The following is a 13,855-nucleotide window of genomic DNA, read 5'->3' as shown; positions in this document are numbered from 1 at the left end:
GAGCTTTAGACAGTAAAAGAATTAAATACAATACCACTCATCTCTAAGGACTACTGTCCCTACCCACTATTTTATTAGAATACTTTATGGATGAAAGTGGAGTTCTTGAATTTAGTTTTGCTATTCCAGGTCTTCTGAGAGACAAATGACATGAAAGGGCATCCTATGTTAACATTGGAGACGGTCACTTGCCAAGCACATTTTCAGTTGACAAATGGAAATGGTAAAAAAATCTTTCCTGTCATATTTTTTCAGATTTCACACCATTGTCTTTATGAAGGAATCAAACTATTTATTTTATTTTACTTAGATCATCTTTCGTATTTTGTGATCTTGTAGATTATTTATGTGCACTTTCTGCTGGCAAAACTAAAAGATTTGGGAACACTGACAGTTCAAAATTCTTCTGAATTAGTTTTCATACAGAATATCAAAGGAAGCAGAATAAATGCTGTGAGAATTCCTCTGCCAACTCAATCGGACATTCCTGTTTATAAATACCTGAGAGACTATAAGGAAACACAAAGTAAAGTGACTGCTCTATTGCTAAAGAGAATTCTAACATGTTATTATGCTAATCCCCTGTTTAATCGCATTACATTAATTTAAATTGCTCTGAGGTGAGGGGAAATAAATAGGAGGGCAGGAGAAGTTGTAAGTTTTCCAAATTTGCTTTTTGGTAAAAAACTGTGTTGACAGAGAAATGGCTAAAGCATATGAAAAGCAAATAAAAGAACACGTTTTTCTTTCTACATTGGGTTGTGGAAAGATTTCTGTTCAGATAGCTAGAAAAAGCCACTCCACCAAAAGAAATGTCACTATTCATTGTAGCTGGGCAGACATCTACTGCGGTCTAAGAAGGATTGAGAGGGTTGATATATCAGGGAAACGAGTTTTCATGGAGGAGTGCCCTTTATATACTGCTGTATTTAACTTCTATTGTATTATATATTACTATTATATTATATATTGCTTATCATTAATAGATTATATTGAAGGGTGAAGTATGAAATGTATTTTAGTGAATACTAGATGCTTTAAAAGGTTATCAAAGCAGAGAACCAAAGTTATGGTATGTTACAAATTTATTCCTAATTGAAAAGGTAAAATTGTCCTACCACAGGACAGGTCTTAATCAATGTTTTGCTACCTTTTACTTTCTTCCCATTTTCTGTCCATTCTTTTCCTGTCATTACTATTCCATTTTCTTCCTTATCTCCTAATCTTTTTTGAGGAGAGAACACACACACATTCTTCCCCTAAAATAATTCTTGTCAATTAAAATCTCACTTGACTGATAGCTCATGATAGCACAGCATTGAAGGAAGAATTTTAAACCCAATGATTTAATGACAATCAAATGTTCCAAGGAAAGGTGGCAGCTTCGCCTTTTAGATAGTCCTAAGAGCTCTGATGTCGACCTAAAAGCTATCTGGCCCTTGCCAGGATTAAAAGCTGTCCTTCCATTAAAGTACTATGATAGTAGATACTGAGGTTACCTTAGTGACATGTCTGATAGCCCAGTAAGGCTGCACAATTTATCATTCTCATTCTCAGATAGTTGTGCTGTTCAAGGAGCTGTGTTTAGGGAATGTCATTGTGGAATTAGGGAAAGTTTTTCATTGTTTAAGGAGAATGGTGCAGTTTAAGTCCATTAGCATGTGCTAAGTAAGAAGGGGAAGTATTAGTTTGCTTCTGTGAAAGCATATTTTGCAATTATAAGTTAAATTTAAAACAGTAAAAATATTTAAAATTTGCTTTGCTATTAAAAAATATTTACAAATGAAAGCAAACACAGTTCAGCCAAATTCTTTATTGAGTATTTGTTCCAAAACAGAAGTAGAAAAGCATGTTAGACAATGCCTCTGATATTTTGGTCTGCAAAATTAAGGAACTTTGAACAAGTTTCTTCTACTCCATGAATAATTGTCTTACACCTTTTCTTGATAAAGGCAGACAATTTCTATGAGTACAAAATTAGAGTGATAAAATTGACATAATTTACAGAAAACTCCACATTAATACCAGACATTAGCAAAGCATGTTTTGATACAAAAGCTTTCAGACCTGGCCTCATTTTTTGAAGACCTTTTTCCATGCTGAGTTAACTGCTTGCATGCATTTTATTTATCACTTTTATAATCCACTTTAATAATCAAAAGACATATTTAGGGAAAAATGGGAAAACACTTAAGAATCTCAGTATATTTATTGTTATAGGATTCCTTTAATGGGAATGTGATTTCTTATAAATAAAGAAGTCAACATGATCACTAATACATTGCAAGAAGCTCATAATGTTTGCTTTTTTCCTTTTTTGAAGAGCTTCCATTAGCCATGTTACTAGAAGGTATTTGGATATGCAGCGTAGGACAAAAAAACCCATGATACATTTAATATAAGGCATATTTGTTTGTTTAGAAAAGGTAACATTACTGGTATTACAAATTTAAATACACGATGAATTTTGACTTACAAAAGCATACAATACTACTGAACCAAAAGTGCTATGTTACATCCCATATTTCCTTAGATTACTATAAAAGTCACCTGAGGTGATTCTTTTTCTTTTTTTCTAGAAGTCATCTAATTTCACTTATATTTCTTATTTAGTGGAAATAATAATAATAAAAAAATACACTCTGTATTGTTCCCTGCTCATTTTCAATCAAATCCTGCAAACTCTTATTAACCAGCAGAATAAAGAATTCTGGTTCTAAGAGAAGTTTTTGGGCTTGCAGGATCCCACCCTTGATAGTGCTTACTATCAAGAGCAGTAAAAGCACCTCCAAATGGATTACTCCTAGTGAGCACTGTGCTAGCAGTGAGTATCTTCAGCTTCACATCTTTTTGTGGATTCATGGTTCAGTTTACATTATGTCATCAAAACAATGTCATTTTCTAATGTTCTCATTAAAAAAAAAAGCCCCAGACAGTTCCTCTCAAAGACCATGTTGTTAATTTTTAATTCTGTGAACTCTGTCTTGGCAAGCTTTTAGGAATGATCTAGTCTTGTCCTCCTTCTTGCTCCTCCTCCTGCAAAATACAGAAAAAGAACTTTAATTATTACCTGTAAAATACATAACATAGTAAGACTATATACTGTATTTACTTGTAAAACAGACATGTGAAAAGGAAAGATGAAGCCTGGAGCTGAATATTTCCCTCTTGTGCTGGCAGTTTTGAAATTAAACTGATCTTTCAGCTTCTTCATTAATCAAAATTACTTATATTCTGAGAGTTATAAATCTTGCAGTGGAGAATCCCAGAGTGCCATTTTCCCAAACAGAAATACAGCTTTTTCTTTTGAAACCTGTATTTTTAAGAGCCTTTTTTCCCCCCCTGTCCTGACTCTTAAGACAACTGAGATAATATTTTATATGTGTTATAATGTTTAAATGTATGGCTTTTTTTTACCTTGTGCCCTCCTGGTTGGTTGTGCTTTCCGTACAGGTGCTTCTAGAAAACAGAAAAACTGCAGTCAGAATTAATTTGCTGGAGCCTTTGAATTAAAACTCATTAGAAATATTGGAAACTCATTGCTGACTTTTGAAGTTTGTTCTTTAAATTTTTCAGTAAATTAAGAATTCGTTTCCAGAAGCATGTTGGCTTGATCACCTGAAATATGAATGCTTATAATACATCTTCCACATTTCTCTCACAAACATTAAACCTTAGTAACAGTTTAAAAGTATTTTTGCATTTTGAACATATTAATTAATCCATTATCCACACTGATCTTCTACAGATGGTTACATGATGTAGGCAGGTGCCAGGGCATTTTGCCTATGCTCTTCACTCATGAAACACCATGTGACACTGTGTCAGTGAAGTACAAGCTCAGGTTAAGGCACAGCACTCAGTCTCAGCTTTTGGCAGCAGATGTCCAGGTCTGTTGCATTGACATTACTTCAGGAATTATTCAAAAGCTAAATGCTTGGAACCATTACAAGATATTGGCCACATATCCAGCTGTGTTTTGGACTTGATTTGTAACTGCATTGTGTCCCACATTTAGGGTTTAGTTAATTTTCTCAGCTTCTGTTTTTAAAGCTGGAGCAGAGCAAGGTCTATTGGATAGGTACCAGCCCCATTAGATATATCCTTTTTATTTCAGCGAAACTATGGATGTGTTTTCCTTTTTCTCATCAAATCTTGAGACTTTTTTTGACCAGATATCTCCTCATTGGGAGAAAGAACACATCACAAGCATAAGAAATAGTTCTTCTGTTACCATCACAGAAATGCTACTGCAGTAATTTTTCCTCCTTTACAACCATGAAGTACTTGTATATTTACTTAACAAGCTGCAGCCAGTTATCTTTTCATCCTGATGTACAGGGTATATAAATACATAGCCCTGAGATGCAAGCTTAACCTCACTCCAGCTGAGACTAAATACCAGGTATCTGTACCACCAGGGCAGAAAATTCCAAGCTCTGCACTGCCCTGACAAGGACAGAATATGGTCCATCCAAAGGAAGCTTTCCATACTTAGGTGCTGTCTGTACAATTATGCTGTCAGGTAAGGGTTGTGTTTGAAGATCACACCCATCTGTCATTTTCAGGCAATAGGAGACTCCCCAGCATGCCTTGTACTACGCAGCACTGAAGCTGTACAAACACTTTGTATAAACCTTCATTACTTGGCACAGACTTCAAAATTAAAAAGGTAGAAACACATTAATTTAATTTCATTGTCCAAAAGACATATTTTTCTCCTACATATTTAGTTCAAAGGCTGACAGATGCATTATTCTGCATTATTAGAATTAGAAAAAGACATAAATACTAAAGAAACCCTAAGCAAATTACTTTTTAACTTTGAATGAAGATCATTAAACAGTGGTTGTTAGTTGAAGAACAAATTGCTGGTACAAAGGCAGAGTGAATTCTATTTGGCTCCTTTTGGACCTTTATTCCATTCTGGTTTTTGAAATCAAGAGCTTCCTTCATTTAACAACAGGACAAAGGTAGAAAAATTCCAAGATCCTGTGAGATATTTACTCAACCCCAGAGGTTATACACCCTGTGCCCCACCCACTCCTTCACAACACTGAGAAACCCTGGCAGCAACAGATCACATTTACACTGACAAGAAATAACTCAAGTTAAAAGCAACTCACGTGGTCTTCTTCTGTATGTGCTGCTTAAAGAAAAGCAAATTTTTTATGGCTCATGTTCCTTCAAATGTTTTACCTAAGCTTTGTGGTTAGGCATTTCCTCTTGTCTACTATGCTTGCCAAATATTTTAGTTACTTTTAGCCACAAGATAAGCCTCAACATTTTTCTTTGCAACATCAGTTAATGAATTCTTTTCCAAAACAACTGTAAAACACTTCTTGCTAAAATTCTGGCTTCAGACCTAATAATTTTTATGAATAGATACTGTAAAACCTCACCTGGAATGATCATTTTGGACAAAGCAGGTCTTAGTGATACTGAATATTTGACAAACTAACCTTCCAGATGAACTTTCTTGATTTCTCTCTCGATAATCTGTGGCTCTCCCTCAATTACTTTAGTAACCTTGGTGTACTCAGTTCCGGCTATGGTAAGCATCAAAAACAAATGAGTTAAATCTGGCATAGCATTTTTCCATATGCAAGGAGCCCTCAGTGGAAACAATGTCATTTTTGGGCATAGGTGTTGCAGGCTACCATGCTATTCATGCCATAAAGCATGTTATCTCTAAGGATGAGTCATTCATTGCAATCTTGGTTTAAAGTTCTGCTTCAGCAAAGACTGCTAATTGTTTTAAGCAGTTCTGGATGTTTTATGATCAGACTTAAAGCCCATATGAAATCATTCTTTATTTAGACAGTGATATTACATTTTTTTTTGTGTGTCAGTACTCAAATTCAAATGATTAGGAAATTTTCACTAAAAAATAATTTTATGTAGACAAGAGGGCCATAGAGCATTATCACCAACAACCCTAAAGCAGCATATGTGTCTGCTTTTATTGTCTAAATGTATAGTAAGGTACTATCATGGCAGCCAAGGGTAGCTGACTGGATAAATCATGGAAAAGATAGAGAAAAATCAAATCAAAGAAAAAGAAAAATCTGCCTACTTGGTCCATTCTGTAAAGCAGGATGCTTATGCAAACTAACATATAATAGCAAGGAAAATAGCAAGAATTCAAGAAATGATATTGTCTTCTTCAAATTTCCTAGAGAGAAACTATCTCTTTTCCATACACCTATATGCTCTAAGATGCATCTCTACAGATTACACCTATTTAATTTTATACCTCTGTATCTGAAAGTGATTACACATACAGTTATAATTGTTTGATTCTGGTATCTGACCAGAATTCTACAGATAAAATTTGATCCTGATTCTTGTTGACTGGTTTAAAGCAAAAGTGCAGTATATACAGGAATTTTCTTGCTGCAATTTTTTAATTTCCAGCTTTTCTTTTAAATAGTCAATCCAGAAATATGTGTCTCCAGGGAGCAAATCTTTTCACATAGCTGGGACACTTAGGACAAAATGAAAAACCCTCTGGAAGTTTCTGTTTCTGTCCAATATTATAGGTGAATTCTGGCTTAGGTCTGTAAAACTAAGATTCAGATGTCTGAAACAGACAGAATTACAGTCAATGGGAGCCAACGCCATATCTTGGCTTTTCTCTAAGACTAGCACTGTTATCAACTAACATATTTAAGTTTGGTGGTCAGCTGTTCAGTGTTCAGCCAACAAGAAATTTTTTACTTGAGTGAAGTTTAGGTCACATCCACACATTAGTGATTTTGAAAAACAATGAGATTTAGTTCAGTGTATTAAATGTATTGTAAGTTACTTTACTGGAATATAACTTTGTAACTTACTGAAAAGTGAACAAAAAATTAAATGGATTGATTTAATTTATGTCAAGAGAAGCATCCATCCATATTTTTGAGCTTCTGACTCAGGATTAAACTAACATTTACAAAAACCATATCACTTAAATTCTTTTTTTATTACCCATTGCTATTATAGGTAGTTTCTCTAATCTACATTAAGCAGAGAACATTCCAAATTCATAGATAAAGATTAATTTCATAAGCAGAAGTTCTTTCACTATTTTCTACTGGTTATGTACTGCCAAAACTGTTAGAATTAAGAGAGCAAGAAGGAAAGAAAACCATTCCTTGGAATGCTGTATTTGAAGAGAATTAAAGTTAATTTCTGGATACCCATCACCTGTAAGCATTTAAAGAAGATGTTAAACATGCCTTTAATTATTAACTTGAGGGCAATGAACATTCATTTCTGAAGAACTGATAAGTAAGACGAATTTGGCCAGTTACAATATGTTCCATTTCAAAATGTTTTTCACAGATTTAAATTTGCTAAAAAATATTGGAATAAATCTTCATTGCTCCCTGGGTTTTAATTCAGTAACCTTTTAAAGACTGAAAAACAAAATTTTTTTTTTCTGTGATCAATGGCATGAAAAAATTGATTACTCAAGCTTTGGTTCTTACTGCCATTTCACAAATATCCGGCACTATAATATACTGTTCTATTTTTTCCATTAAAATTCCACTTCTGCTACATCAGTCTTTAAAATGTTAAGTTCAGCATATCTGAGAGAGGTTTCAGTTATCATAACCTGTTGCAAAAATGTTAGTTATAATTCTCTCAATTACCTCCCTGCAGAAGTCTTTTGATTTCTTCATCTTCCAGTAAATGACCATCACCTTCAATAAATTTGGTCACTTTGGTAACCTCTGATAGGATACAGGTTATGGCAAAAAAGTTGATTTACAGAAAACATTTGGCAATCCCACAAGAGCATATATAATCATGTCATAGCATTGTTCTGAATTTAAAAATTCATGTTATCTTATCAAATTTCACATAAACACTGGAAACACCACATTATATGACAAACATAGCATGCTATATATTAGACCCAGGCAGCTTCAACTCTAGAGCTGACTGAAATATGAAGATCAAGGACTCAAACCAGAATTTTACATTTGAAGGGTTCTGAGGGTTAATCTCTGGGTACGATTTTGCAGTATGAACATAAATTCTTTAAACATGGAATATCCACTCAGTAATTACTTAAGTGTTATATATAAATATATATATGTTAAAGAAATGAAATAAGCATACTAACCTTCTTCAAGGATTTTCTTTAACTTCTCTTCATTATCTGAACCTCCTGCAGTAATTCTGGTATATTTTATTTCAGGCCCTGGAAATTTTATAAGATAGTGGCTTTTATCAGATATAACATGTTTGTCCTTTAAATTATATTTTCCTATTTAATTCCTATGGTGATTCCATAGTTAACCTGCTGTATTCTGCTTATATGGTAACTTTATTTTTTACCATTTCTGAAATTAAACTGAATGAGCATTAAAAACAGTACTTAGAACAAGTCCTGAAAGTAATTAGGCAAATTTGTCATAATTAGAAAAATTACCTGCTTACATTCTTAGAGTAAGACACAATTTTAAACTCTGTTGTATTAGACCATAGTTCAGATATTTCTGCAGTCCATTATTAGTCTGCATTGACAGTTGCAAACGGACATTTTTGCTTTTATTATTGCTATGAATCATTTGAAGACTTAATATTTGAGATTCCTTATCAGTTTCTACAGATTGAAAATGATATACAGGTCTGAAATTCTAGCATTTTACATTCTATTTACCATTTCACATGGGATATTAATGAAACTTGAATCTGAGAATTGAGAAGATTATATTTTATGCATCTCCCCTACAATTTTTTGCCAGAAAATAGTCCCAGGTTTATTCATAAACCACTAATGCCTTTCATTCAATTATTTTCATTGTAGTAAAAAGCTGTGTGATAGTAACTTAAGTATGATTTTTTATTTCTGTCTTTCTCAAATTACTTTGGTTGAATTTCAATATTTTCTAAAAACTGAATATTAGGACTTACAGCTAAGTCAACATGTTGTTATAACAGTGTCTTTTCCTTACAAGCTGTCTAGCAGACAGAATTTTAATGGCAGCATTCAAACAGATATTTAAGCAAGGTGATCAAAAAGTGTCAACAGAGAACTCCATATGTCACCTTCTATGCTTAAATATGCCTCACTCTGCTTATCAATTTCTAGGATACTTAAAGAAATAGCTCTGTAATAGGTCAAATACAATTGAAATTGGCTAAGGAATTTGGGAGCTTTTGTGTGATAAAATCCAGGGATGCAGATGCACATTGATTTTATCTTACATTTGCCGTATCCAAGTGTCTAACTTGTGGATGTCAGATCAAGTCCCCACCTTACAGAGAGATAGAGATCTTTTTCTGAAATGGCTGTCAAGAGAGCTTGGGATGACATGCAAAAGTAGGCATCTACACATTAAACATCTATGTTTGGTAAAATAAAACCTTCCTGGTGGTATATAATCCAGAATTTCAGAAAATAAAAAGATTTCCTTCTTAAGCAAAGCAGAGTACAAAAATGCAATAAAAGCAGTCTCATTCTGAAATGGTAGCAAGAAATTAGCAGAAGTAGACACTTACCAAAATATGAAAATAAAAACGAAAAAAGAAGACAAATTTTCATAGTTTTGCATGCTGTTAAAATATTGTTGCCATTTATGTATATGTGTGTGTGGGACACATGGCCAGCTTTACAGAGACAGTGGGAAGTAATAGGGAAAATTCAACGGTCAAGGAAATGCAGTTTAGGCACTAGGATAGAACTTAAGATATGTTACTTTTGTATGCAAAGGTGGACTTTACTAAGAAGGAATATCTAAGCTTAATTTACCTTGAATAATTCTTTCTTCTGTTACTTTTTTCTCTGTCACTTCCACAGGTCGTCCATCAATGATTTTGGTGTATGTTTTAATAATTGGTTCTACAAGGATTTTTAAATTCAAGGCATTAATCAAGTGATGAACTTTCAAGTGTTCTTTTTGAGATGTGGAAACTGACTGAAGCATGGAAGGAAATACCATAGAATATTTTATGAAAAATAAAAATATTCAGAGATCAGGAACTAAATCTACTCAAATTTTAGGATGATTGTGTGATTTTTCCTTTAAAACCATCCTACATGTGAACATCTCAATGCCCTTAGCAAAGAGCAGGCAAGGTTTACATCTCTTTCTGACAAAATTGTCTTTTAATCACAGAATCACATACAACATATTTGATTTCAGGACAGCAATGAGCAAGTAATTGTTGACTGAGATATATGTCAGCATGCAGAGTATTTCTAAAGTGTCTTAACTGAAGCTATGGAACACAACTAGGGGAAAAAACCTCAATTTTTTGAAATGCAGGAGAATTTAAAAGTATATGATGCAATAAAATTGCAGCACTTCACAAAGGCCTTGTTAAAAACAGAACAGCTGTCTAACACGAATCACCTAGATAAAGTATAAACTGATGGGGAATAGTGAATGCTAGTGCAAATTGAATTGCTGAAAGCATACCAACCTCCATGAATCACTTTAGTTATTGTCTCCCCTTCCCTGACTATTTTGAACTCAGGTTCCCCTTCAATTAATTTAGTGAGCTGTGTGATAGATGGGTCTGTGACATAGGAAAAAAAACAACATGTTACAAATAGTCATAAAATACTTGTAGTATTCCATGGGGGTGAGATGAAGCTTGCATTTTCTCCCCTGACTCTAGATAAACCAGATTATTGTAATAGAGGGCTGTTTAAATCTGAGAGGTTATTTGTGGCAACATTTACAGTCTTGTGTTTTCTCACACAAGACCTTAAACAAAGATCCTGTCGTACATTTACTCTTTATTTATTTTGTGTATGTAATATTTTTAACATTTGTTGACAAGTTCCAGGCAATAAACCAGATCATCAGTAGCAGAAAGGAATATTTTTCTATATATATTGGTAAGAAGGTTACTCTGCATCTTTGCAGATATCTTACAGCTATTGCTCCACTAGTGATCAGCATGCAATCTACATGGGGAGAGGTTTTTGGTTTTTAGTTATTTTTATTATTTGTTGCTTTGGAGTTTCTTTTATTTTTGCTTTGATGTTTTTTTACATGGCTTTTTTTCCCCCTTTGTATTTAAGACTTGGCCAGTGGTTACACAGCTCAAAAAAACCCCAAACAACCAAAAAGCAAACTCTTGAGATCAGCTGGAATGCCTGTAAGGATATTAATCAGTATTACTGGCTATCATGGGTGAGGTAATTTTGATTACACTGATCCAAATGCATCTCTGTCTGACATGCTAAAGCAGGAGATATTAGATAAATTAGGAGCATACCATCAATAAGCAGTAATAATATGGTTCTTCTCTAATGAGTGCTGTGGGACTCTTTTTACTAAAGAAGCTGCTGTAAAACAAACTTTCTTTATTCCTTATTCAGAGACAGAAACTTAGCCTAATCCATCTTTTTTACTTTCCTTAAAAATCCCTTAAATATCTTTATATGGATTTTTGTAGAAATTGATTGTGAATTGATTATTTTTTCCATAATTACTGATCAGGATTTAACAACAGCTTTTAAAGATGTGTGCCTCCTGTTAATTGTTGCAAACACTCAATATAGGCAACCTTCAACAATAAAAACCAAAAATGTTTTGGGTTGTTTTTCAGTAGCAAATGATTGCATCAATTAGAATTTAGAAATAAATAATTCAGATGAAATTGTATAATAGAACCATAAAGATTCCCTGTTATTACAGACCTCTATTAATTTATTCTGAGTTATAAACAGCTGAACGAGCCCTCACTTCTTTTATTTTTAACAGGTCTGAATGAAAAATATTTATAAATATTTTAAAGTAACTGTCTTACAAGACTCATTCCCTGCTTCTGTTTTAAACCTGGAAGAATTTTTTGCATGCTGAGAATCGATTAAATAGCAATTTACATTGATAAAAGTGATGAATATAAATGAAATAATATAAAAGCTGTATTTATGAATATTTATAAATGCTTAATTTTTACATTTCTCAATAACTGTACCTTTTCATGTGATAGATGCAGCAGTTGTGTGTAAGCCAAAAGGTGAAGGCATAGCCAACTATATTGCCTAGTCTAGGATCAATCCTTTGAATATTTTATCTGTTAAAATTTGGGTTTCAGTCAGATTTAACTCTACATCTGCTTAAACTTTTAGATCCCATACATGCCCAAGTACAAAAAATTGAAGCGCAACACAAGGAGAAAACACTGAGACAGGAAAAGGCACACATCCCCCTCTAAACTTGGTGGGGAGAGATGTAATTATTTTTTAGTAGAAATTGCCCTTGCATCATGATCAAGTAGAACTTCCCGAGAAAATTAGCATTTAACTTTGCCAGCTTTTATCTACAGACTGTTGAGGATTTATGTGGTTCTGATGGCAGCTGCTGCTCACTACTGTTACTGAGAAAGCTCAGAAGTGACAGAATTGGTTTTATTTGGTCTATATCTAAAGTAATTATCAGCAGAAAGGCTGCACTGGCCAGAGATCTTTCCCCGGAGTGTGTCTCAAAGCAGAAATACTGTACTGGAAAAGGAAAGGAGTAACCCTTCAATACTCACTAACTTTTTTTTTCTCTAATTGGTGACTAAAATTTAGTTCTAAATTTGACAAAACAAGTGCTCAGACTTTTAATATATAATGAAATATTTCAAAAAATATTTCATTTTTTAAATTATTTTCTTTAAAAGATGATTTTATTTCAGTTAATTTTCAACTTATAAACGTCCTGTAAATCACCTAAACTATATAGTCTGTCTCTGGGTTTAACAGAGCAGAAGAGATACTTTCGGAGAGTGATTCACCCTCACCATAGCAAGATTCCTAAAATAGCTTGGATGAATTACCATATGAAATAATCTATCTATTTATATTGCGCTGTGGATCTGATTTAATGATGGAGACTAGGCAACAAAGATCAGTATACATGTTAAATGGCCTCTAATCCTAAATGGGATGAAGCACAGACTAGCTCCTGAAAAAGTAAGCATTTGTCACTTCTTCTGGAAGGAAATCCCCCCAGAAACACTGATTAAGCAGTCTGGATAAAATTCTTTGCAGGACATTTAAACTGCCTTTCTCAGTTGAGATAAAACAAATTCCCTTTCAGCATTTTTATTTCAATGGGAAACTGGATGTCATCAGCTTCACTTAAGTTATAAATCACAAGTGATTTTAGCAGTCCCATCCCCACATTTTTTTCTCTTCAGTCCCATCACTAAGCTTTAAGTCATGCTTCTGAACGGAGAAATAAAAAAACTAAAAATTGGGTAGATATTTTCAGGCATCCAACAGATATTGGTAGTTAGAACTGATTGAAAATTATAGGAAAATTAACCAATTTTTTTCTTCAAAGTATAAGAAACACATCTACTTTAAAATACCTGTTTTAATTAGAAAAAAGGAAATTTCTTAATTGAAAAAATAAATGGTTCAAAAAATATTATTTAAGGTATTTTTAAATACGCATAGAAAAAAGAGAAAACTCATTTGGGAAGAAAAAATGTGGATAATCTTTTTGTACAAAGTATTTCAGTCAGTTCTAATTGCAATATTTGTATCTTTGCTTTTCCGGCAAAGTGCTTAGCATCCTGGAGTTGCTGGGTATAAAATGCATCCCGTTAAAGAAATATATTCAAAATATATTCTGAATATGTATATGAACATATGCAGAAATATATATACCACAGGCCTCATTTACCTTCCTTTGTGATGATAGGCTGGACGTTGCTTTCAATTATGTTAATTTCTGAAAATATAGAAAATGGAATATACAGTGCATTCCATTCTTACAATTTCTTTGAGGCAACGATCAGTTAGATTTGGTCTGCTCATGAGGATATGGGTAAAATCATAGATATTAATGGGTGGAAGAGCAACACAATGAATCTTGGTTCTGGTTGTGCAATGGTTATCCACTCAGGT

At 33.4% G+C, this 13,855-nt stretch overlaps 1 protein-coding gene across 11 annotated transcripts in view; it reads right to left on the bottom strand.

Annotated features, from left to right (window-relative positions):
- Positions 1-1,793: 1,793 nt before the first annotated feature.
- Positions 1,794-13,855, bottom strand: part of POSTN (periostin) — a 30,724-nt gene continuing 18,662 nt past the window's right edge. The window contains exons 17-24 of one of the 11 annotated variants that reach the window (XM_031056768.1): positions 13,632-13,679; positions 10,423-10,518; positions 9,749-9,838; positions 8,117-8,194; positions 7,641-7,721; positions 5,127-5,149; positions 3,418-3,459; positions 1,794-3,036 (exon numbers count right to left, since the gene is read on the bottom strand). In XM_031056768.1, coding sequence (XP_030912628.1) covers positions 3,007-3,036; positions 3,418-3,459; positions 5,127-5,149; positions 7,641-7,721; positions 8,117-8,194; positions 9,749-9,838; positions 10,423-10,518; positions 13,632-13,679 — 488 coding nt within the window. In that variant the 3' untranslated portion in view covers positions 1,794-3,006. Of the gene's footprint in view, positions 3,037-3,417; positions 3,460-5,126; positions 5,150-5,462; positions 5,550-7,640; positions 7,722-8,116; positions 8,195-9,748; positions 9,839-10,422; positions 10,519-13,631; positions 13,680-13,855 lie in introns of all 11 variants that reach the window. The other 10 variants (XM_031056769.1, XM_031056767.1, XM_031056771.1 and 7 more) reach the window with 10 other exon arrangements.

Source organism: Geospiza fortis, unplaced genomic scaffold, assembly GCF_000277835.1.
Source record: "Geospiza fortis unplaced genomic scaffold, GeoFor_1.0 scaffold194, whole genome shotgun sequence".
Taxonomy (NCBI): domain Eukaryota; kingdom Metazoa; phylum Chordata; class Aves; order Passeriformes; family Thraupidae; genus Geospiza; species Geospiza fortis.
This window is presented reverse-complemented; position numbering and strand designations above follow the sequence as displayed.